At 37.5% G+C, this 19,770-nt stretch overlaps 1 protein-coding gene across 1 annotated transcript in view; it reads right to left on the bottom strand.

Annotated features, from left to right (window-relative positions):
* Window positions 1–243: 243 nt before the first annotated feature.
* dmap1 (DNA methyltransferase 1 associated protein 1) overlaps window positions 244–19,770 on the bottom strand; it is a 37,689-nt gene continuing 18,162 nt past the window's right edge. The window contains exons 8-10 of the mRNA XM_061976200.2: window positions 15,704–15,776; window positions 8,079–8,401; window positions 244–799 (exon numbers count right to left, since the gene is read on the bottom strand). Of these exons, the coding sequence (XP_061832184.2) occupies window positions 740–799; window positions 8,079–8,401; window positions 15,704–15,776 (456 nt within the window). The 3' untranslated portion in view covers window positions 244–739. The remainder of the gene's footprint in view (window positions 800–8,078; window positions 8,402–15,703; window positions 15,777–19,770) is intronic.

Here is a 19,770-nt window from a genome sequence, read left to right as displayed (position 1 = left end):
TTCTTCTGGGTCAAGACGTTTGTAATTTGCATAGAAATAATGTCAACATAGGCTCAACGACATCATTGACACGCAATTAGCAGAATTATCGGGGTGGGGGGGGGGGGGAGTAATTACGTTCCCACGATGGTGCCAAGCAACACTGACGGCTGCTTAATTATCATAGTAATGAAGTCTTTAGTAGCTTGACACATAAGGCGAGGGAGTCGTGATTCTACCTTCAAATAAAAAGTGACAGTGCTATTGTGGGATGTTAAACAAAGGCAGGTTTATTGAAACGTGGTCATGTGACCTGACGCAGATGGACTAAACAACATTATTAGGCAACAAAAAAAACTTCCCTCAGGAGCGTGGTGGATTATAATCTTCCCGCTCCTGGAGACGCCGCTTTCCTTCCAATTCATTTCAATTACTTGCGCCGTGCCCATCTTCTTCCCCCGCGTCGCCATTAGCAATTCGCACTTGATGTGGCCTCATCTAACGGCCAACATTGGCCGGAGCCGGGAGAAGAGCGGTAATGGAATGAAATGTCACTCAGTCGTCGCCTTTTGTCCCCACCGTGGTGAGCGGGCTGGGCGGTCTGCTAGTTGCCATTAGCGGCGGAGAAGTTGTGTGTGTGTGTGTGTGTGTGTGTGTGTGTGTGTGTGTGTGTGTGTGTGTGTGTGAGACGCCTGTGCCGTGTCGCTCCTGTTCAGGCCTCACATTTCCTTGGCCCTCCCACACCTTGCATCAGTCCTCATCAGGGCTTCTTCACCTTCTTCACCGAGGAAGAGCTGGATGCTGATTCTCTGCGCTTGCGCTGGAAGGTGATAAATGACACAATCTGGTCAAGGTTGGACTGGGAGTAAGTCCACTTCACTCGCAGTGCACACTGCAACACGTGCCAGTCCCAGTTCCCCCACCTCTGGCTTCTGATCAGCTAAAACGCAGGTGGTCTAACTCAAGGCCCGGGGACCGGATTCTATTTTTTGGACAATCATTTTTTATTCAATTAATAAATTAAAATTAATCAAATAAATGATTTATCATTTATTTTATTTATTTATTTTTTATTTATTTTTGGACAATAATTTTTTATTCAATTAATAAATTAAAATTAATCAAATAAATGATTTATCATTTATTTATTTTTTTTTTATTTTTTTTTTGGACAATATTTTTTTATTCAATTAATAAATTACAATGAATCAAATAAATAATTTTTTTTTTTTTTTTTTTTTTTTTTTTTTTCTATTTCGCATAAATTCATTTACCACAGTCACGCCCAAAACCAATTAACTCCAACAAAAATCACTTTACTTTGTGTTGAACACGGAAAAATGCTTGTTTGAATTTCCAGGATGAGTTGTATGTGTTGAAGGTAAATTGGTTTGAATCGGTTAAAAAATGTGGGAATTTGTGGAAGTTTGAAAAATGGATCATTCATTTTGAATGGAGAAAATGTCCCTAAAAACTGTGAATTTGTGGAACTTTGGAAAATGTCCCATTCTTTTCAATGGGAATTTCATGGAAATTGGAGAATTTCGGGAAAAGACGGAATTTTGGGGAAAATTATAAAAAAAATTTAAATGTTCTGAATGGTTGGTGCTGGAATTTTTCAAATCGGTCCAGAAATATTAAAATAGTAACATTTCTAATTGAGAAATGGCATTACGAAATTCCTGGAATTTCAAGAAAACCGGAAATGTTTCTAGTTCAAAAAACAACTTGTTTTTTTTGTCCTGATTAAGAGGAATGATTTGATGGTGGAACGGTTGAAATGGGTTGAAAAATGTGGAAGGAGTAGTCGACAGAAAAAAGGGTGAAAAAATGGGAATTCCTGGAATTTTTTTAAAACTTGGAAATACTATAGTTTGAATGTGGAGGATGAGTGGAATATGTTGAAGGTGGAATGGTTTGAATCGGTTCAAAAATGTGGGAATTTGTGGAAGTTTGAAAAAAGGATCATTCATTTTGAATGGAGAAAATGTCCCTAAAAACTGTGAATTCTCGGAAATCCGGGAATTTTTTTATATAATTGTTGAAAGGGAGCATGCAATGAAATTGGAACCGTGAGAATTGGATGAAAACTATATGAGTAGTGGAACTTTTGAAAATGTCTCATTCTTTTCAATGGGAATTTCATGGACATTTCAGAAATTTGGGAAAAGACGGAATTTTTTGGAAAATGCTAAAAAATGTTTGAATGTTCTGAATGGTTGGTGCTGGAATTTTTGAAATCAGTCCAGTAATATTGAAGTAGTAACATTTTTAATTGAAAAATGGTATTACGGAATTCCTGGAATTTCAAGAAAACCGGGAATTTTTCTAGTTCAAAAAACAATTTGGTTTTTTTGTCCTGATTAAGAGGAATGATTTGACGGTGGAACGGTTGAAATGGGTTGAAAAATGTGGAAGGAGTAGTCGACAGAAAAAAGGGTGAAAAAATGGGAATTCCTGGAAAAAAAATTTAACTTGGAAATATTATAGTTTGAATGTGGAGGATGAGTGGAATATGTTGAAGGTGGAATGGTTTGAATGGGATGAAAAATGTGGGAATTTGTGGAAGTTAAAAAAATGCATCATTCATTTTGAATGGAGAAAATGTCCCTAAAAACTGTGAATTCTCGGAAATCCGGGAATTTTTTTATATAATTGTTGAAAGGGAGCATGCAATGAAATTGGAACCGTGAGAATTGGATGAAAACTATATGAGTAGTGGAACTTTGGAAAATGTCCTATTCTTTTCAATGTGAATTTCATGGAAGTTTGAGAATTTCGGGAAAAGACGGAATTTTTGGGAAAATTATAAAAAATGTTGAATGTTCTGAATGGTTGGTGTTGGAATTTTTCAAATCAGTCCAGAAATGTTGAAGTAATAACATTTTTAATTGAAAAATGGTATTACGTAATTCCTGGAATTTCAAGAAAATCGGGAATTTTTCTAGTTCAAAAAACAACTTGGTTTTTTTGTCCTGATTAAGAGGAATGATTTGACGGTGGAACGGTTGAAACGGGTTGAAAAATGTGGAAGGAGTAGTAGACAGAAAAAAGTGTGAAAAAACGGGAATTCCTGGAATTTTTTTAAAACTTGGAAATACTATAGTTTGAATGTGGAGGATGAGTGGAATATGTTGAAGGTGGAATGGTTTGAATCGGATGAAAAATGTGGGAATTTGTGGAAGTTTGAAAAATGGATCATTCATTTTGAATGGAGAAAATGTCCCTAAAAACTGGGAATTCTCGGAAATCCGGGATTTTATTTATATAATTGTTGAAAGGGAGCATGCAATGAAATTGGAACCGTGAGAATTGGATGAAAACTATATGAGTAGTGGAACTTTGGAAAATGTCCCATTCTTTTCAATGGGAATTTCATGGAAATTTGAGAATTTCGGGAAAAGACGGAATTTTTGGGAAAATTATAAAAAATGTTGAATGTTCTGAATGGTTGGTGCTGGAATTTTTCAAATCAGTCGAGAAATGTTGAAATAGTAACATTTCTAATTGAGAAATGGTATTACGGAATTCCTGGAATTTCAAGAAAACCGGAAATGTTTCTAGTTAAAAAAACAACTTGTTTTTTTTGTCCTGATTAAGAGGAATGATTTGATGGTGGAACGGTTGAAATGGGTTGAAAAATGTGGAAGGAGTAGTCGACAGAAAAAAGGGTGAAAAAACGGGAATTCCTGGAATTCTTTTTAACTTGGAAATATTATAATTTGAATGTGGAGGATGAGTGGAATATGTTGAAAGTGGAATGGTTTGAATGGGAAGAAAAATGTGGGAATTTGTGGAAGTTTGAAAAATGGATCATTCATTTTGAATGGAGAAAATGTCCCTAAAAACTGGGAATTCTCGGAAATCCGGGAATTTTTTTATATAATTGTTGAAAGGGAGCATGCAATGAAATTGGAACTGTGAGAATTGGATGAAAACTATATGAGTAGTGGAACTTTGGAAAATGTCCCATTCTTTTCAATGGGAATTTCATGGACATTTCAGAAATTTGGGAAAAGACAGAATTTTTTGGAAAATGCTGAAAAATGTTTGAATGTTCTGAATGGTTGTTGCTGGAATTTTTCAAATCAGTCCATAAATGTTGAAGTAGTAACATTTTTAATTGAAAAATGGTATTACGGAATTCCTGGAATTTCAAGAAAACCGGAAATGTTTCTAGTTCAAAAAACAACTTGTTTTTTTTGTCCTGATTAAGAGGAATGATTTGATGGTGGAACGGTTGAAATGGGTTGAAAAATGTGGAAGTAGTCGACAGAAAAAAGGGTGAAAAAATGGGAATTCCTGGAATTTTTTTAAAACTTGGAAATACTATAGTTTGAATGTGCAGGATGAGTGGAATATGTTGAAGGTGGAATGGTTTGAAAAATGTGGGAATTTGTGGAAGTTTGAAAAATGGATCATTCATTTTGAATGGAGAAAATGTCCCTAAAAACTGTGAATTCTCGGAAATCCGGGAATTTTTTTTATATACGGTACTTGTTGAAAGGGAGCATGAAATGAAATTGGAACCGTAAGAATTGGATGAAAACTATATGAGTAGTGGAACTTTGGAAAATGTCCCATTCTTTTCAATGGGAATTTCATGGAAATTGGAGAATTTCGGGAAAAGACGGAATTTTTGGGAAAATGCTAAAAAATGTTGAATGTTCTGAATGGTTGGTGTTGGAATTTTTCACATCAGTCCAGAAATGTTGAAGTAATAACATTTTTAATTGAAAAATGGTATTACGGAATTCCTGGAATTTCAAGAAAACCGGGAATTTTTCTAGTTTAAAAAACAACTTGGTTTTTTTGTCCTGATTAAGAGGAATGATTTGACGGTGGAACGGTTCAAATGGGTTGAAAAATGTGGGAGGAGTAGTCGACAGAAAAAAGGGTGAAAAAATGTGAATTCCTGGAATTTTTTTTTAACTTGGAAATACTATAGTTTGAATGTGGAGGATGAGTGGAATATGTTGAAGGTGGAATGGTTTGAATGGGATGACAAATGTGGGAATTTGTGGAAGTTTGAAAAATGGATCATTCATTTTGAATGGAGAAAATGTCCCTAAAAACTGTGAATTCTCGGAAATCCGGGAATTTTTTTATATAATTGTTGAAAGGGAGCATGAAATGAAATTAGAACCGTGAGAATTGGATGAAAACTATATGAGTAGTGGAACTTTGGAAAATGACCCATTCTTTTCAATGGGAATTTCATGGAAATGTGAGAATTTCGGGAAAAGACGAAATTTTGGGGAAAATTACAAAAAATGTTGAATGTTCTAAATGGTTGGTGTTGGAATTTTTCAAAGCAGTCGAGAAATGTTGAAATAGTAACATTTCTAATTGAGAAATAGTATTACGGAATTCCTGGAATTTCAAGAAAACCGGGAATTTTTCTAGTTCAAAAAACAACTTGTTTTTTTTGTCCTGATTAAGAGGAATGATTTGACGGTGGAACGGTTCAAATGGATTGAAAAATGTGGAAGGAGTAGTTGACAGAAAAAAGGGTGAAAAAACGGGAATTCCTGGAATTTTTTTTTAACTTGGAAATATTATAGTTTGAATGTGGAGGATGAGTGGAATATGTTGAAGGTGGAATGGTTTGAATCGGATGAAAAATGTGGGAATTTGTGGAAGTTTGAAAAATGGATCATTCATTTTGAATGGAGAAAATGTCCCTAAAAACTGTGAATTCTCGGAAATCCGGGAATTTTTTTATATACCGTATTTTCCGCACTATAAGGCGCACCGTATTATTAGCCGCACCTTCTATGAATTACATATTTCATAATTTTGTCCACCAATAAGCCGCCCCGGACTATAAGCCGCGCCTACGCTGCGCTAAAGGGAATGTCAAAAAAACAGTCAGATAGGTCAGTCAAACTTTAATAATATATTAAAAACCAGCGTTCTAACAACTCTGTTCACTCCCAAAATGTACGCAAATGTGCAATCACAAACATAGTAAAATTCAAAATAGTGCAGAGCAATAGCAACATAATGTTGCTCGAACGTTAATGTCACAACACACAAAATAAACATAGCGCTTACTTTCTGAAGTTATTCTTCATTCGTAAATCCTTCGTCTTCGGTGTCCGAAGTGAAAAGTTGGGCAAATTTACGATCCACTGGCAGATGTTGGCGTCGTCTGGCGCTGCCTCCTCGTCTTAGTGAAGGTGTGTTCGCCTTCTGTCTTCCATTGTTCCCACGCAGTTAGCAGTCTAGCTTCGAATGCCCTGTTGACACCAATATCTAGCGGCTGGAGGTCTTTTGTCAATCCACCCGGAATGACGGCGAGTATTGAATTAAGCGCGTCAGCGTGTCTCTCAATGTGCTGTTATGAGCTAGCAAATATAACAACTACACTACCCAGCATGCAACAATAGTTACGAGCATGCGCGGTAGCCCTGAGAAGTTCCCACGCAGTTAGCAGTCTAGCTTCGAATGCCCTGTTGACACCAATATCTAGCGGCTGGAGGTCTTTTGTCAATCCACCCGGAATGACGGCGAGTATTGAATTAAGCGCGTAAGCGTGTCTCTCAATGTGCTGTTATGAGCTAGCAAATATAACAACTACACTACCCAGCATGCAACGATAGTTATGAGCATGCGCGGTAGCCCTGAGAAGCGTTGTATGCTGGGAGTTAGAATGTGGTTATGAGCACGCTGTGAGTAAACGTTGAGAACTCGGTTAACACGCCTCGTCTGCATTATTTATAATTAGACAGACAACACACTTAATAGGAGCCATTTGGGGTCTTTACATAAACACACAAATGGAAATGAAACGTCACATATCCCAGCATGCACCGCGCGCTTCTTCTACGGGGAAAAAAGATGGCGGCTGTTTACCGTAGTTGCGAGACCTAAACTTTATGAAAATGAATCGTAATAAAGCGCACCGGGTTATAAGGCGCACTGTTAGCTTTTGAGAAAATTTGTGGTTTTTAGGTGCGCCTTATAGTGCGGAAAATACGGTAATTGTTGAAAGGGAGCATGCAATGAAATTGGAACCGTGAGAATTGGATGAAAACTATATGAGTAGTGGAACTTTGGAAAATGTCCCATTCTTTTCAATGGGAATTTCATGGAAATTTGAGAATTTCGGGAAAAGACAAATTTTTTTGGAAAATGCTAAAAAATGTTCTGAATGGTTGGTGCTGGAATTTTTTTAATCAGTCCAGAAATGTTAAAGTAGTAACATTTTTAATTGAAAAATGGTATTACGGAATTCCTGGAATTTCAAGAAAACCGAGAATTTTTCTAGTTCAAAAAACAACTTGTTTTTTTTGTCCTGATTAAGAGGAATGATTTGATGGTGGAACGGTTGAAATGGGTTGAAAAATGTGGAAGTAGTCGACAGAAAAAAAAGGTGAAAAAACGGGAATTCCTGGAATTTTTTTTAACTTGGATATATTATAGTTTGAATGTGCAGGATGAGTGGAATATGTTGAAGGTGGAATGGTTTGAATGGGACGAAAAATGTGGGAATTTGTGGAAGTTTGAAAAATGGATCATTCATTTTGAATGGAGAAAATGTCCCTAAAAACTGGGAATTCTCGGAAATCTGAGAATTTTTTTATATAATTGTTGAAAGGGAGCATGCAATGAAATTGGAACCGTGAGAATTGGATGCAGAGTAGTGGAACTTTGGAAAATGTCCCATTCTTTTCAATGGGAATTTCATGGAAATTTCAGAATTTATGGAAAAGACGGAATTTTTGGAAAATGATAAAAAATGTTGAATGTTCTGAAACCGGAAATGTTTCTAGTTCAAAAAACAACTTGGTTTTTTTGTCCTGATTAAGAGGAATGATTTGATGGTGGAACGGTTCAAATGGGTTGAAAAATGTGGAAGTAGTCGACAGAAAAAAAGGTGAAAAAAACGGGAATTCCTGGAATTTTTTTGAACTTGGAAATATTATAGTTTGAATGTGCAGGATGAGTGGAATATGTTGAAGGTGGAATGGTTTGAATCGGATGAAAAATGCAACCCAGGCAATGAAACATGGCGCCCTTGGATTTGAGGTGAAATGGAGCCAAAGAAGTACCGGATCCGGTACCCATCCCTGGTGACAGAACCAGTGACTCACCGAGTTGGGGGTCAGGGGCGCTCCCACCACGTCGATGATCTGCTCCTTTGCCTCCACCTTGATGTCATCCGTGTTGGGCCACGCCTCACCCAGCGGAGTGGACGCCGTCGTGCTGTTGGTGCCGCCGTCGCCGGCCTGCGGCAAAGCCGTGGTCATCCCGCCGCCGCCGCCGGCCTTCAGCAGGGCTTCGTAGCGGTGACGCAGCATCTGCTGCTCGTACTCGCAGTTGCTGTGGGCCTGCTTCAGCTCGTAGAGCAGCACCAGGTCGCTGCGCAGCTCGTTGAACATCTGCACGATCTCTTCTGTGGGCATCGGGTTGAGGTCTGTGCCAAAAAAAATGACAATCATTTCAACACTAACAACTATATTTTTTTACCCTAATAAGTAAGGGAAAAAAACGTGGCTCTCAAAGAAAATGGACTATACTTTTTTCTACGCTTTGAACTAGGGTAACAATATTTTGGTACCGGTACCAAAATGTATTTCGATAGTTTGCGGCACTTTTCTAAATAAAAGGGCACCACAAAAAAATTTCATTATTGTCTTTATTTGAACAAAAAAATCTTAGTGTACATGAAACATATGTTTATTATTGTAATTGTGTCCTTAAATAAAGTAGTGAACATACTAGGGATGTCCCGATCCAGGTTTTTGCACTTCCGATCCGATACCGATATTGTTTTTGCACTTCCGATCCGATACCGATACTGACCGATACTGGCCTATCCGAGCATGTATTGAAGTTTAAAGTTATTTAGCCTACTTAGTTGTCAGAATCATGTTGAAAGGGGTTTTAGTACTCTTGATAACAACTAGCCAGCTGAATTAGGGGAGTTTGAATAATACACAATGGTTGGTAACAAGAAACTGACCTGTTTATTCAAGGATAAACACAAAATAGACAAAATTATACATGACAAACAGAAATGGCATCATTGAACTAGGGCTGGGCGATATGGCCTTTTTTTAATATTGCCATATTTTAAGGCCATATTGTGATACACGATATATATCTCGATATTTTGCCTTAGCCTTGAATGAACACTTGATGCATATAATCACAGCAGTATGATGATTCTATGTGTTTTGATTGATTGATTGAGACTTTTATTAGTAGGTTGCACAGTGAAGTACATATTCTGTACAATTGACCACTAAATGGTAACACCCCAATAAGTTTTTCAACTTGTTTAAGTCGGGGTCCACTTAAATTGATTCATGATACAGATATATACTATCAGATATATACTATCATCATAATACAGTCATCACACAAGATAATCACATTGAATTATTTACATTATTTATAATCCAGGGTGTGGAGGGTAAGTGTCAAAAAGACAGCCAAAAGAGTTTGATATGAGAATAAATCTAAAGTTAAAATATAGCGTAGAAATGCACCCATTTGCAGGAAATGTAGTCTTGATTTTCAAATTTTTCTTTCAAGGCTTGCATGTCTACATTAAAACATTCTTCTTCATACTGCATTAATATATGCTACTTTTAAACTTTCATGCAGAGAAGGAAATCACAACTAAAATAAATCACTATTTTTTTCATACGGTGTTGATGTGGACATTTTTGCCTCGGCATTTTGATGGTGTGGACGTGTGGCACCGAATGGAGATAAGCGTCTCGACAGACGTCACAATATTTGAACAATGATGACGAAAACTGTTTTCTCTGTCGTGTCGGTGTGTCGAAAATTGTTATGCGCTTATTTTTTTATTTGATTTTGTGCGTGGCATATAATTGCTATGCGCAGAGGACGCAATTGCACAAGCGCGCACCTTAGAGAGAACGTTGGTCACACGGCTGCGCTAGCATCACAGCTAACGTTAGCCATGCTGCTACCTCTCTGCTCGGGGAGGGTTTATACGTATGTGACGTATGATGTGACAGTATGTGACGTATGAGGTGACAGTATGTGACGTGTGTCGTGACAGTATGTGACGTGTGTAAGAAGGTGCGCTTGCTGTCTGTGAGAGGGAGACACAGGAAAGAGTGAGAAGAGCCTGTCGTGTAATGCCAGCAGCTAAAAGCAACTGCGTGAGAATCCACAGACCTGTGGATGTGTTGAAGGTGTGCTGGAAAATGCGGAACGGAAATTATAGGGATTATTATTTATTATTTAAATAGGTGCGTTGGAAAACACGGAGCAGAGTTTTTTTTTAACTGGATCGGCATTTTCCCATGCCTTGCCGATACGCATTTTTTTGCAAATATCGGCGGCCGATCCGATCCAAATATCGGATCGCGACATCCCTAGAACATACTAGACAACTTGTCTTTTAGTAGTAAGTAAACACACAAAGACTCCTAATTAGTCTGCTGACGTATGCAGTAACATATTGTGTCATTTATACACCTATTATTTTGTACACATTATGAGCGGACAAACTGTAAAAATTGATTATTAATGCACTTGTTCATTTACTGTTAATATCTGCTTATTTTCTGTTTTAACATGTTCTATCTACACTTCTGTTAAAATGTAATAATCACTTATTCTACCGTTGTTGGATACTTAACATTATTTTTGGATGATACCACACATTTAGGTATGGATCCGATACCAAGTAGTTACAGGATCATACATTGGTCATATTCAAAGTCCTCATATGTCCAGGGACATATATCCTGAGTTTGATTTAAGTATGTAAATAAACATTTATAAAATATTTCTGTGTAAATAACTCATTTCACAACATACCCGTATTTTCCGCACCATAAGCCGCCCTGGGTTATAAGCCGCGCCTTCAATGAACGGCATATTTCAAAACTTTGTTCACCTATAAGCCGCCCCGTGTTATAAGCCGCATCTAACTGCGCTAAAGGGAATGTCAAAAAAACAGTCAGATAGGTCAGTCAAACTTTAATAATATATTAAAAACCAGCGTGATGTGGGCGCGCATGGAGTCGTATATCAACATGGACGGAGCTGCGTGAAAAAAGCCACCCGGCCTCTTCGCGTAAACTTCCCTTAACCACTCGCTCATCTTTTCTTCATCCATCCATCCCTTCGAGTTAGCTTTTATGATGACGCCGGCTGGAAAGGTCTCTTTTGGCAAGGTCTTCCTTTTGAATATCACCATGGGTGGAAGTTTCTGGCCATTAGCATGGCAAGCTAGAACCACAGTGAAGGATGACTTCTCATTCCCTGTGGTGCGAATATTCACCGTACGTGCTCCCGTTGTATCCACAGTGCGGTTCACAGGAATATCAAAAGTCAGTGGAACCTCGTCCATGTTGATAATGTTCTCTGGCCGGATCTTTTTTTCAGCTATCTTGTTTTTACAATATGCACGGAAAGTAGCCAGCTTTTCTTGAAAGTCTTTAGGCAGTTGCTGTGAAATAGTAGTCCGTGTGCGGATGGAGAGATTGCGTCTTTTCATGAACCGGAAACCTGTCGCTTAGTAGGAGCCATTTTGTGGTCTTTACAGATGTAAACACACAAAGGAAATGAAACGTAATATCCGCGCGCTTCTTCTTCTTCTACGGGGGCGGGTGGTTGCTTACAGTAGAAGAAGGAGCGCTTCCTGTTCTATGGGGGCGGGTGCTTACCTTGGCGGTTGCTTGCCGTAGAAGAAGAAGCGCTTCCTCTTCTACGGGGAAAAAAGATGGCGGCTGTTTACCGTAGTTGCGAGACCTAAACTGTATGAAAATGAATCTTAATATTAATCCATATATAAAGCGCACCGGGTTATAAGCCGCACTGTCAGCTTTTAAGTAAATTTGTGGTTTTTAGGTGCGGCTAATAGTGCGGAAAATACGGTACTGTATATCTGCGACTTATAATCAGGTGCGGCTAATATATGGAAAAACTGTTTTTTCCCCCCTGAAAATTTGCACTGTATAGTCCGGAAAATATGGTAGAACTGCATTCATTCTCGTTTTTGGAGACAATTAAATCAGTAGAGGCGTTTATTGGAGCATTTACAAAACCCAAAAGCAGTGAAGTTGTCACGTTGTGTAAATGGTAAATAAAAAGAGAATACAACAAATCCTTTTCAACTTATATTCAATTGAATAGACTGCAAAGACAAGATATTTCATGTTCACACTGAGAAACCTAATTTTTTTTTTGCCAAATAATCATGAACTTAGAATTTAATGGCAGCAACAGGGGGCATTTTTACCACTGTGTTACATGGCCTTTCCTTTTAACAACACTCAGTAAACGTTTGGGAACTGAGGAGACACATTTTTGAAGCTTTTCAGGTGGAATTATTTCCCATTCTTACTTATGTTGTGGTATTTTAGGCTTCATATTGCACCACACATTTTCAATGGGAGACAGGTCTGGACTACAGGCAGGCCAGTCTAGTACCCGCACTCTTTTACTATGAAGCCACGCTGTTGTAACACGTGCAGAATGTGGCTTGGCATTGGCTTTGGTCCGGAGGAACACAACGGCCACAGTTCCCAAAAACAATTTGAAATGTGGACTCGTCAGACCACAGAACCCTTTTCCACTTTGCATCAGTCCATCTTAGATGAGCTCGGGCCCAGCGAAGCCGGCGGCGTTTCTGGGTGTTGTTGATAAAATGGTTTTGGTTTTGCATAGTAGAGTTTTAACTTGCACTTACAGATGTAGCGACCAACTGTAGTTACTGACAGTGGTTTTCTGAAGTGTTCCTGAGCCCATGTGGTGATATCCTTTACACACTGATGTCGCTTTTTGATGCAGTAACGCCTGAAGGATCGAAGGTCACGGGCATTGCCCATTAATGTGCAACGTTTTAATGATATTACGGGCTGTGGATGGTGAAATCCCTAAATTCCTGGCAATAGCTCGTTGAGAAACGTTGTTCTTAAAACTGTTGGGACAATTTGCTCAGGCATTTGTTGACAAAGCGGTGACCCTCGCCCCATCCTTGTTTGTGAATGACTGAGCATTTCATGGAAGCTGCTTTCATACCCAATCATGGCACCCACCTGTTCCCAATTAGCCTGTTCACCTGTGGGATGTTCCAAATAAGTGTTTGATGAGCATTCCTCAACTTCCTCAGTCTTTTGTGCCAGCTTTTTTGAAACATGTTGCAGGCATCAAAATCCAAATGAGTTAATATTTGCAAAAAATAAAGTTTTCCAGTGTGAACATGAAATATCTTGTCTTTGCAGTCTATTCAATTGAATACAAGTTGAAAAGGATTTGCTAATCATTGTATTCTCTTTTTATTTACCATTTACACAACGGACACGACCAACGAGACGGACGAGAAGACCAACAAACTCATCGAGTTCCTGTCCACCAGGTACACACACACCTTTGTTTGGGGTTCCTAGAACCAGCTGAAGCCTATAGATGAACTCCTCTGAAGTCACATGACAGGAAGTCATGAATAGACATGTTTTACAATCTTCTTAGTTTCCTTTGTTTACCTTTCCTATGTCAAAATGTGCTCGCATGCTATTAGCATTGGAAAAAGTTGAGCTTTTTTACACATATAAAAATACAAATATATACCAGAGATTGTGTAGGAAGTAGGGTTGCAAAGGGGTGGAAATTTCCGGAAATTTACCGCGGGAAGTTAAGCTCGAGATGTTTGAAAATATTGACCATTTTTAGATTATTCAAAGTTGCACAACGTCCATGGGAATTAATGGGAATATATGGGAATTAATGGGAATATATGGGAATTAATGGGAATATATGGGAATTATTGGGAATATATGTCAATTAATGGGAATTAATGGGAATATATGGGAATTAATTGGAATATATGGGGATATATGGGAATTAATGGGAATATATGGGAATATATGGGAATTAATGGGAATATATGGGAATTGATGGGAATTTATGGGAATATATGGGAATGAATGGAAATTAATGGGAATATATAGGAATTGATGGGGATATATGGGAATATATGGGAACTAATGGAATTATATGGGAATTAATGGGGATATATGGGAATTTATGGGAATATATGGGAATTAATGGGAATATATGGGAATTAATGGGAATATATGGGAAATAATGGGAATATATGGGAATATATGGGAATTAATGGGAATTAATGGGAATATATGGGAATTATTGGGAGTATATGTCAATTAATGGAAATTAATGGGAATATATTGGAATTAATTGGAATATATGGGGATATATGGGAATTAATGGGAATATATGGGAATTAATGGGAATATATGGGAATTGATGGGAATTGATGGGAATTTATGGGAATATATGGGAATGAATGGAAATTAATGGGAATATATGGGAATTGATGGGGATATATGGGAATAAATGGGAATATATGGGAACTAATGGAATTATATGGGAATTAATGGGGATATATGGGAATTTATGGGAATATATGGGAATTAATGGGAATATATGGGAATTAATGGGAATACATGGGAAATAATGGGAATATATGGGAATTAATGGGAATATATGGGAATTAATGGGAATTAATGGGAATATATGGGAATTATTGGGAATATATGTCAATTAATGGGAATTAATGGGAATATATGGGAATTAATTTGAATATATGGGGATATATGGGAATATATGGGAATTAATGGGAATATATGGGAATTAATGGGAATATATGGGAATTAATGGGAATATATGGGAATTGATGGGAATTGATGGGAATTTATGGGAATATATGGGAATGAATGGAAATTAATGGGAATATATGGGAATTGATGGGGATATATGGGAATAAATGGGAATATATGGGAACTAATGGAATTATATGGGAATTAATGGGGATATATGGGAATTTATGGGAATATATGGGAATTAATGGGAATATATGGGAATTAATGGGAATACATGGGAAATAATGGGAATATATGGGAATTAATGGGAATATATGGGAATTAATGGGAATTAATGGGAATATATGGGAATTATTGGGAATATATGTCAATTAATGGGAATTAATGGGAATATATGGGAATTAATTTGAATATATGGGGATATATGGGAATATATGGGAATTAATGGGAATATATGGGAATTAATGGGAATATATGGGAATTGATGGGAATTTATGGGAATATATGGGAATGAATGGAAATTAATGGGAATATATGGGAATTGATGGGGATATATGGGAATATATGGGAACTAATGGAATTATATGGGAATTAATGGGGATATATGGGAATTTATGGGAATATATGGGAATTAATGGGAATATATGGGAATTAATGGGAATATATGGGAAATAATGGGAATATATGGGAATATATGGGAATTAATGGGAATAAATGGGAATATATGGGAATTGATGGGAATTTATGGGAATATATGGGAATGAATGGAAATTAATGGGAATATATGGGAATTGTAGGTTGATTGGCAACACTAAATGGTCCCTAGTGTGTGGATGTGAGTGTGAATGTTGTCTGTCTATCTGTGTTGGCCCTGCGATGAGTTGGCGACTTGTCCAGGGTGTACCCCGCCTTCCGCCCGATTGTAGCTGAGATAGGCTCCAGCGCCCCCCGCGACCCCAAAGGGAATAAGCGGTAGAGAATAGATGGATGGACAACGTGACAACTTCACTGGCTTTGGGTTTTGTACATAAGTGCTCAATACCAGTAAAAGGTCAATAATTAAGAGTGTTGTGGTACATCTACATATGACGCGTGTCACTCACCCACTCCTTGCTCGGCGAGGATCTGCTCAATTGCTTTGATCTTCTTCTGGCCCACCGAGCTCGGCAGTTTCATCTGCAATGCCACGAAAAGACAGAGTGAGCGCGACAAGGGACGCAGTTTCCGGTCGGACATGTGGGTAAACAAGCACTGTTAACTGGCATGAAATGCACTTCAGCGGGCCAGATCCAGACGTGGTTCTTCACGGAGCTCTGTCTGACTGATTAGCTGCAGGGGAAGTCCGCTCCTTAGTTGGCCCTAATGCATTTCCCATAGAGAGCGGAGGCTGCTCATCAGTCTTGGAGATGAATAAGGGACCCCATTGCTGGCTCTGACAAATACGAGCACGTCCGCGGCAGAATTAATCATGGCCGTGTTAATGAGGCGGAGCAAGTGGAAGTCAAACGTTCTGGCTGCGCTGTCACGTCATGATGAAACTCTCGAGATGCTCAGTGGGATGACAAAATCAAATATTGAAAAGTCTGCATCACTCCTGCTTTCTAAATGACAACACTTACATACAGAAATACATTTTGGTCGTATGTACGTATTTCTTAGAGATCGACCGATATGGCTTGTTCGAGGCCGATACAGATACGACTATTCGTAATTAAGGAGGCCGATAACCGATATTCAGAGGTGGGTAGAGTAGCCAGAAATTGTACTCAAGTAAGAGTACTGTTACTTTAGAGATTTATTACTCAAGTAAAAGTAAGGAGTAGTCACCCAAATATTTACTTGAGTAAAAGTAAAAAGTATGTTGTGAAAAAACTACTCAAGTACTGAGTAACTGATGAGTAACATACACACACATATCATATATATATATATATATATATATATATATATATATATATATACACACACATACACATATATATATATATACATACACACATATATATATATATACACATATATATATATATACACACATATACATATATATATATATATATATATATATATATATATATATATATATATATATATATACACACATGTATATATATATATACATATATATATATATATATATATATATATACACATATATATATATATATAAAGTATATAATTTATATTTATTTATTTTGCCGTTTTTGTTTACATGTTAAAGGTGTTTTAATGAATATACATGCATGTTTAACACATATAGAATCCTTTCTTTCATAAAGACAAGAATATAAGTTGGTGTATTACCTGATTCTGATGACTTGCATTGATTGTAATCAGACAGTAGTGCTGATAGCGTCCACGTTTTCAAATGGAGGAGAAAAAAAGTTCCTCCTTTCTGTCTAATACCACATGAAAGTGGTTGGTTTTTGGCATCTTATTTGTCCAGCTTCCATATTCGTTTTTATACACTTTACAAGAAATACATTGGCGGCAAACTCCGTAGCTTGCTAGCTTGTTGGCGCTGGCTTTCGGAGACTCTTGTTTTGAAAGTGCACGCGCGATGGAGCGGCACTTTTATTGTGAAGACAGGAACTGTGCAGTCAGTCTTTAGGCTTTTGACGGGATGTACGGTTGAAATAAAAAAGGGTCTTTTATCCTTCGCACTTTTGATTGATTGATTGAAACTTTTATTAGTAGATTGCACAGTACAGTATATATTCCGTACAATTGACCACTAAATGGTAACACCCCAATAAGTTTTTCAACTTGTTTAAGTCAGGTCATGTGACCGCCTGGCTCTGTTTGATTGGTCCAACGTCACCAGTGACTGCATCTGATTGGTGGAACGGAGTGAACGTCACCAGTGACTGTATTTGTTGAAACGCAAGCACTATGAAGGTCTGTCTGACAGACCAAAACAAACAAAGCGTGCATTAACAGATCGATAAAAATTAGTAGCGAGTAGCGAGCTGAATGTAGATAAAAGTAGCGGAGTAAAAGTAGCGTTTCTTCTCTATAAATATACTCAAGTAAAAGTAAAAGTATGTTGCATTAAAACTACTCTTAGAAGTACAATTTATCCCAAAAGTTACTCAAGTAGATGTAACGGAGTAAATGTAGCGCGTTACTACCCACCTTTGCCGATATTTGGTGCCGAAACTCATTTGCAGTAAAAGTTGGCTAAACATGAATAGTATACAGTTTAGACGTAAGGTAAAGGATAATTAGAAGGTAAAAGAAAGTAAAGCTAAAAGGTTGAAAAGAAGGTCAAAAGAAAGCAGAGAAAGGTAACAAAAAAGGTAAATAGAAAGTAAACAAAGATAAAACAAGTTAAATAGATCATAAAATAATGTAAAGGGTATAGATAGAAGGTAAATAAGGCAAATAAAATGTCAAATGTGAATAAATAAAATAAGATAAATTGAAGGCAAATAAAAGGTCTAAGGTAAATACAAAAAAAAGATCAGTTAGAATAATACATAATGTTGGATATAGAGAACACACAAACCCTTTATTTATTAAGTCAGAAATATTAAAGTTTGGTGATTTGGTAAAATTGCAAACAGCTAAAATGATGTACAAAGCAAACTATAACCTGCTACCAAAGAATGTACAACAATTCTTCTCAACTAAAGAGGAGAAATATAACCTTAGAGGAAAAAATCATTTAAAACATTTATATGCACGTACAACACTTAGAACTTTTAGCATATCAGTATGTGGAATTAAATTATGGAATGGATTAATAAGTAAAGAAGTTAGAAATTGTACTGATATGATCCAGTTTAAGAGGTTGTTCAAAATAATAGTGCTTACAGAGTACAAAATAGAAGAATTATGAGAAATACTTTCAACCTTATTGAAAATAACATATTCTTCATCTCAGTATGTTAATAATGACTGAATTAATTAATTAATTACATATTACAAAACTGTTGTATACTAATTCATAGATGTTATTTTATTATATAAAAAGGTCAGTAAATGATTCTATATATTTGTAAACGCTTTGAAGTGGGAAAGGGGTAGGATTAAATAAGCTTTGCTTCTTCCTACTCCTTTTCGGGCATGATGTAAAATGAAATGATATGAAATTGTGTGATGTATTATGATGTACCGTATTTTCTGCACTATTAGCCGCACCTAAAAACCACAAATTTACTCAAAAGCTGACAGTGCGGCTTATAACCCGGTGCGCTTTATATATGGATTAATATTAAGATTCATTTTCATAAAGTTTCGGTCTCGCAACTACGGTAAACAGCCGCCATCTTTTTTCCCCGTAGAAGAGGAAGTGCTTCTTCTTCTACGCAAGCAACCGCCAAGGTAAGCACCCGCCCCCATAGAAGAGGAAGCGCTTCTTCTTCTACTGTAAGCAACCACCCGCCGCGTAGAAGAAGAAGAAGCGCGCGGATATTACGTTTCATTTCCTTTGTGTGTTTACATCTGTAAAGACCACAAAATGGCTCCTACTAAGCGACAGGTTTCCGGTTCATGAAAAGACGCAATCTCTCCATCCGCACACGGACTACTATTTCACAGCAACTGCCTAAAGACTTTCAAGAAAAGCTGGCTACTTTCCGTGCATATTGTAAAAACAAGATAGCTGAAAAAAAGATCCGGCCAGAGAACATTATCAACATGGACGAGGTTCCACTGACTTTTGATATTCCTGTGAACCGCACTGTGGATACAACGGGAGAACGTACGGTGAATATTCGCACCACAGGGAATGAGAAGTCATCCTTCACTGTGGTTCTAGCTTGCCATGCTAATGGCCAGAAACTTCCACCCATGGTGATATTCAAAAGGAAGACCTTGCCAAAAGAGACCTTTCCAGCCGGCGTCATCATAAAAGCTAACTCGAAGGGATGGATGGATGAAGAAAAGATGAGCGAGTGGTTAAGGTAAGTTTACACGAAGAGGCCGGGTGGCTTTTTTCACGCAGCTCCGTCCATGTTGATATACGACTCCATGCGCGCCCACATCACGCTGGTTTTTAATATATTATTAAAGTTTGACTGACCTATCTGACTGTTTTTTTGACATTCCTTTAGCGCAGTTAGATGCGGCTTATAACACGGGGCGGCTTATAGGTGGACAAAGTTTTGATATATGCCGTTCATTGAAGGCGCGGCTTATAACCCAGGGCGCCTTATGGTGCGGAAAA

Source organism: Nerophis lumbriciformis, linkage group LG14, assembly GCF_033978685.3.
Source record: "Nerophis lumbriciformis linkage group LG14, RoL_Nlum_v2.1, whole genome shotgun sequence".
NCBI classification, from domain to species: Eukaryota; Metazoa; Chordata; class Actinopteri; order Syngnathiformes; family Syngnathidae; genus Nerophis; species Nerophis lumbriciformis.
The sequence above is the reverse complement of the archived record's forward strand: the minus strand, read 5'-3'. Positions and strand labels throughout refer to the sequence as shown.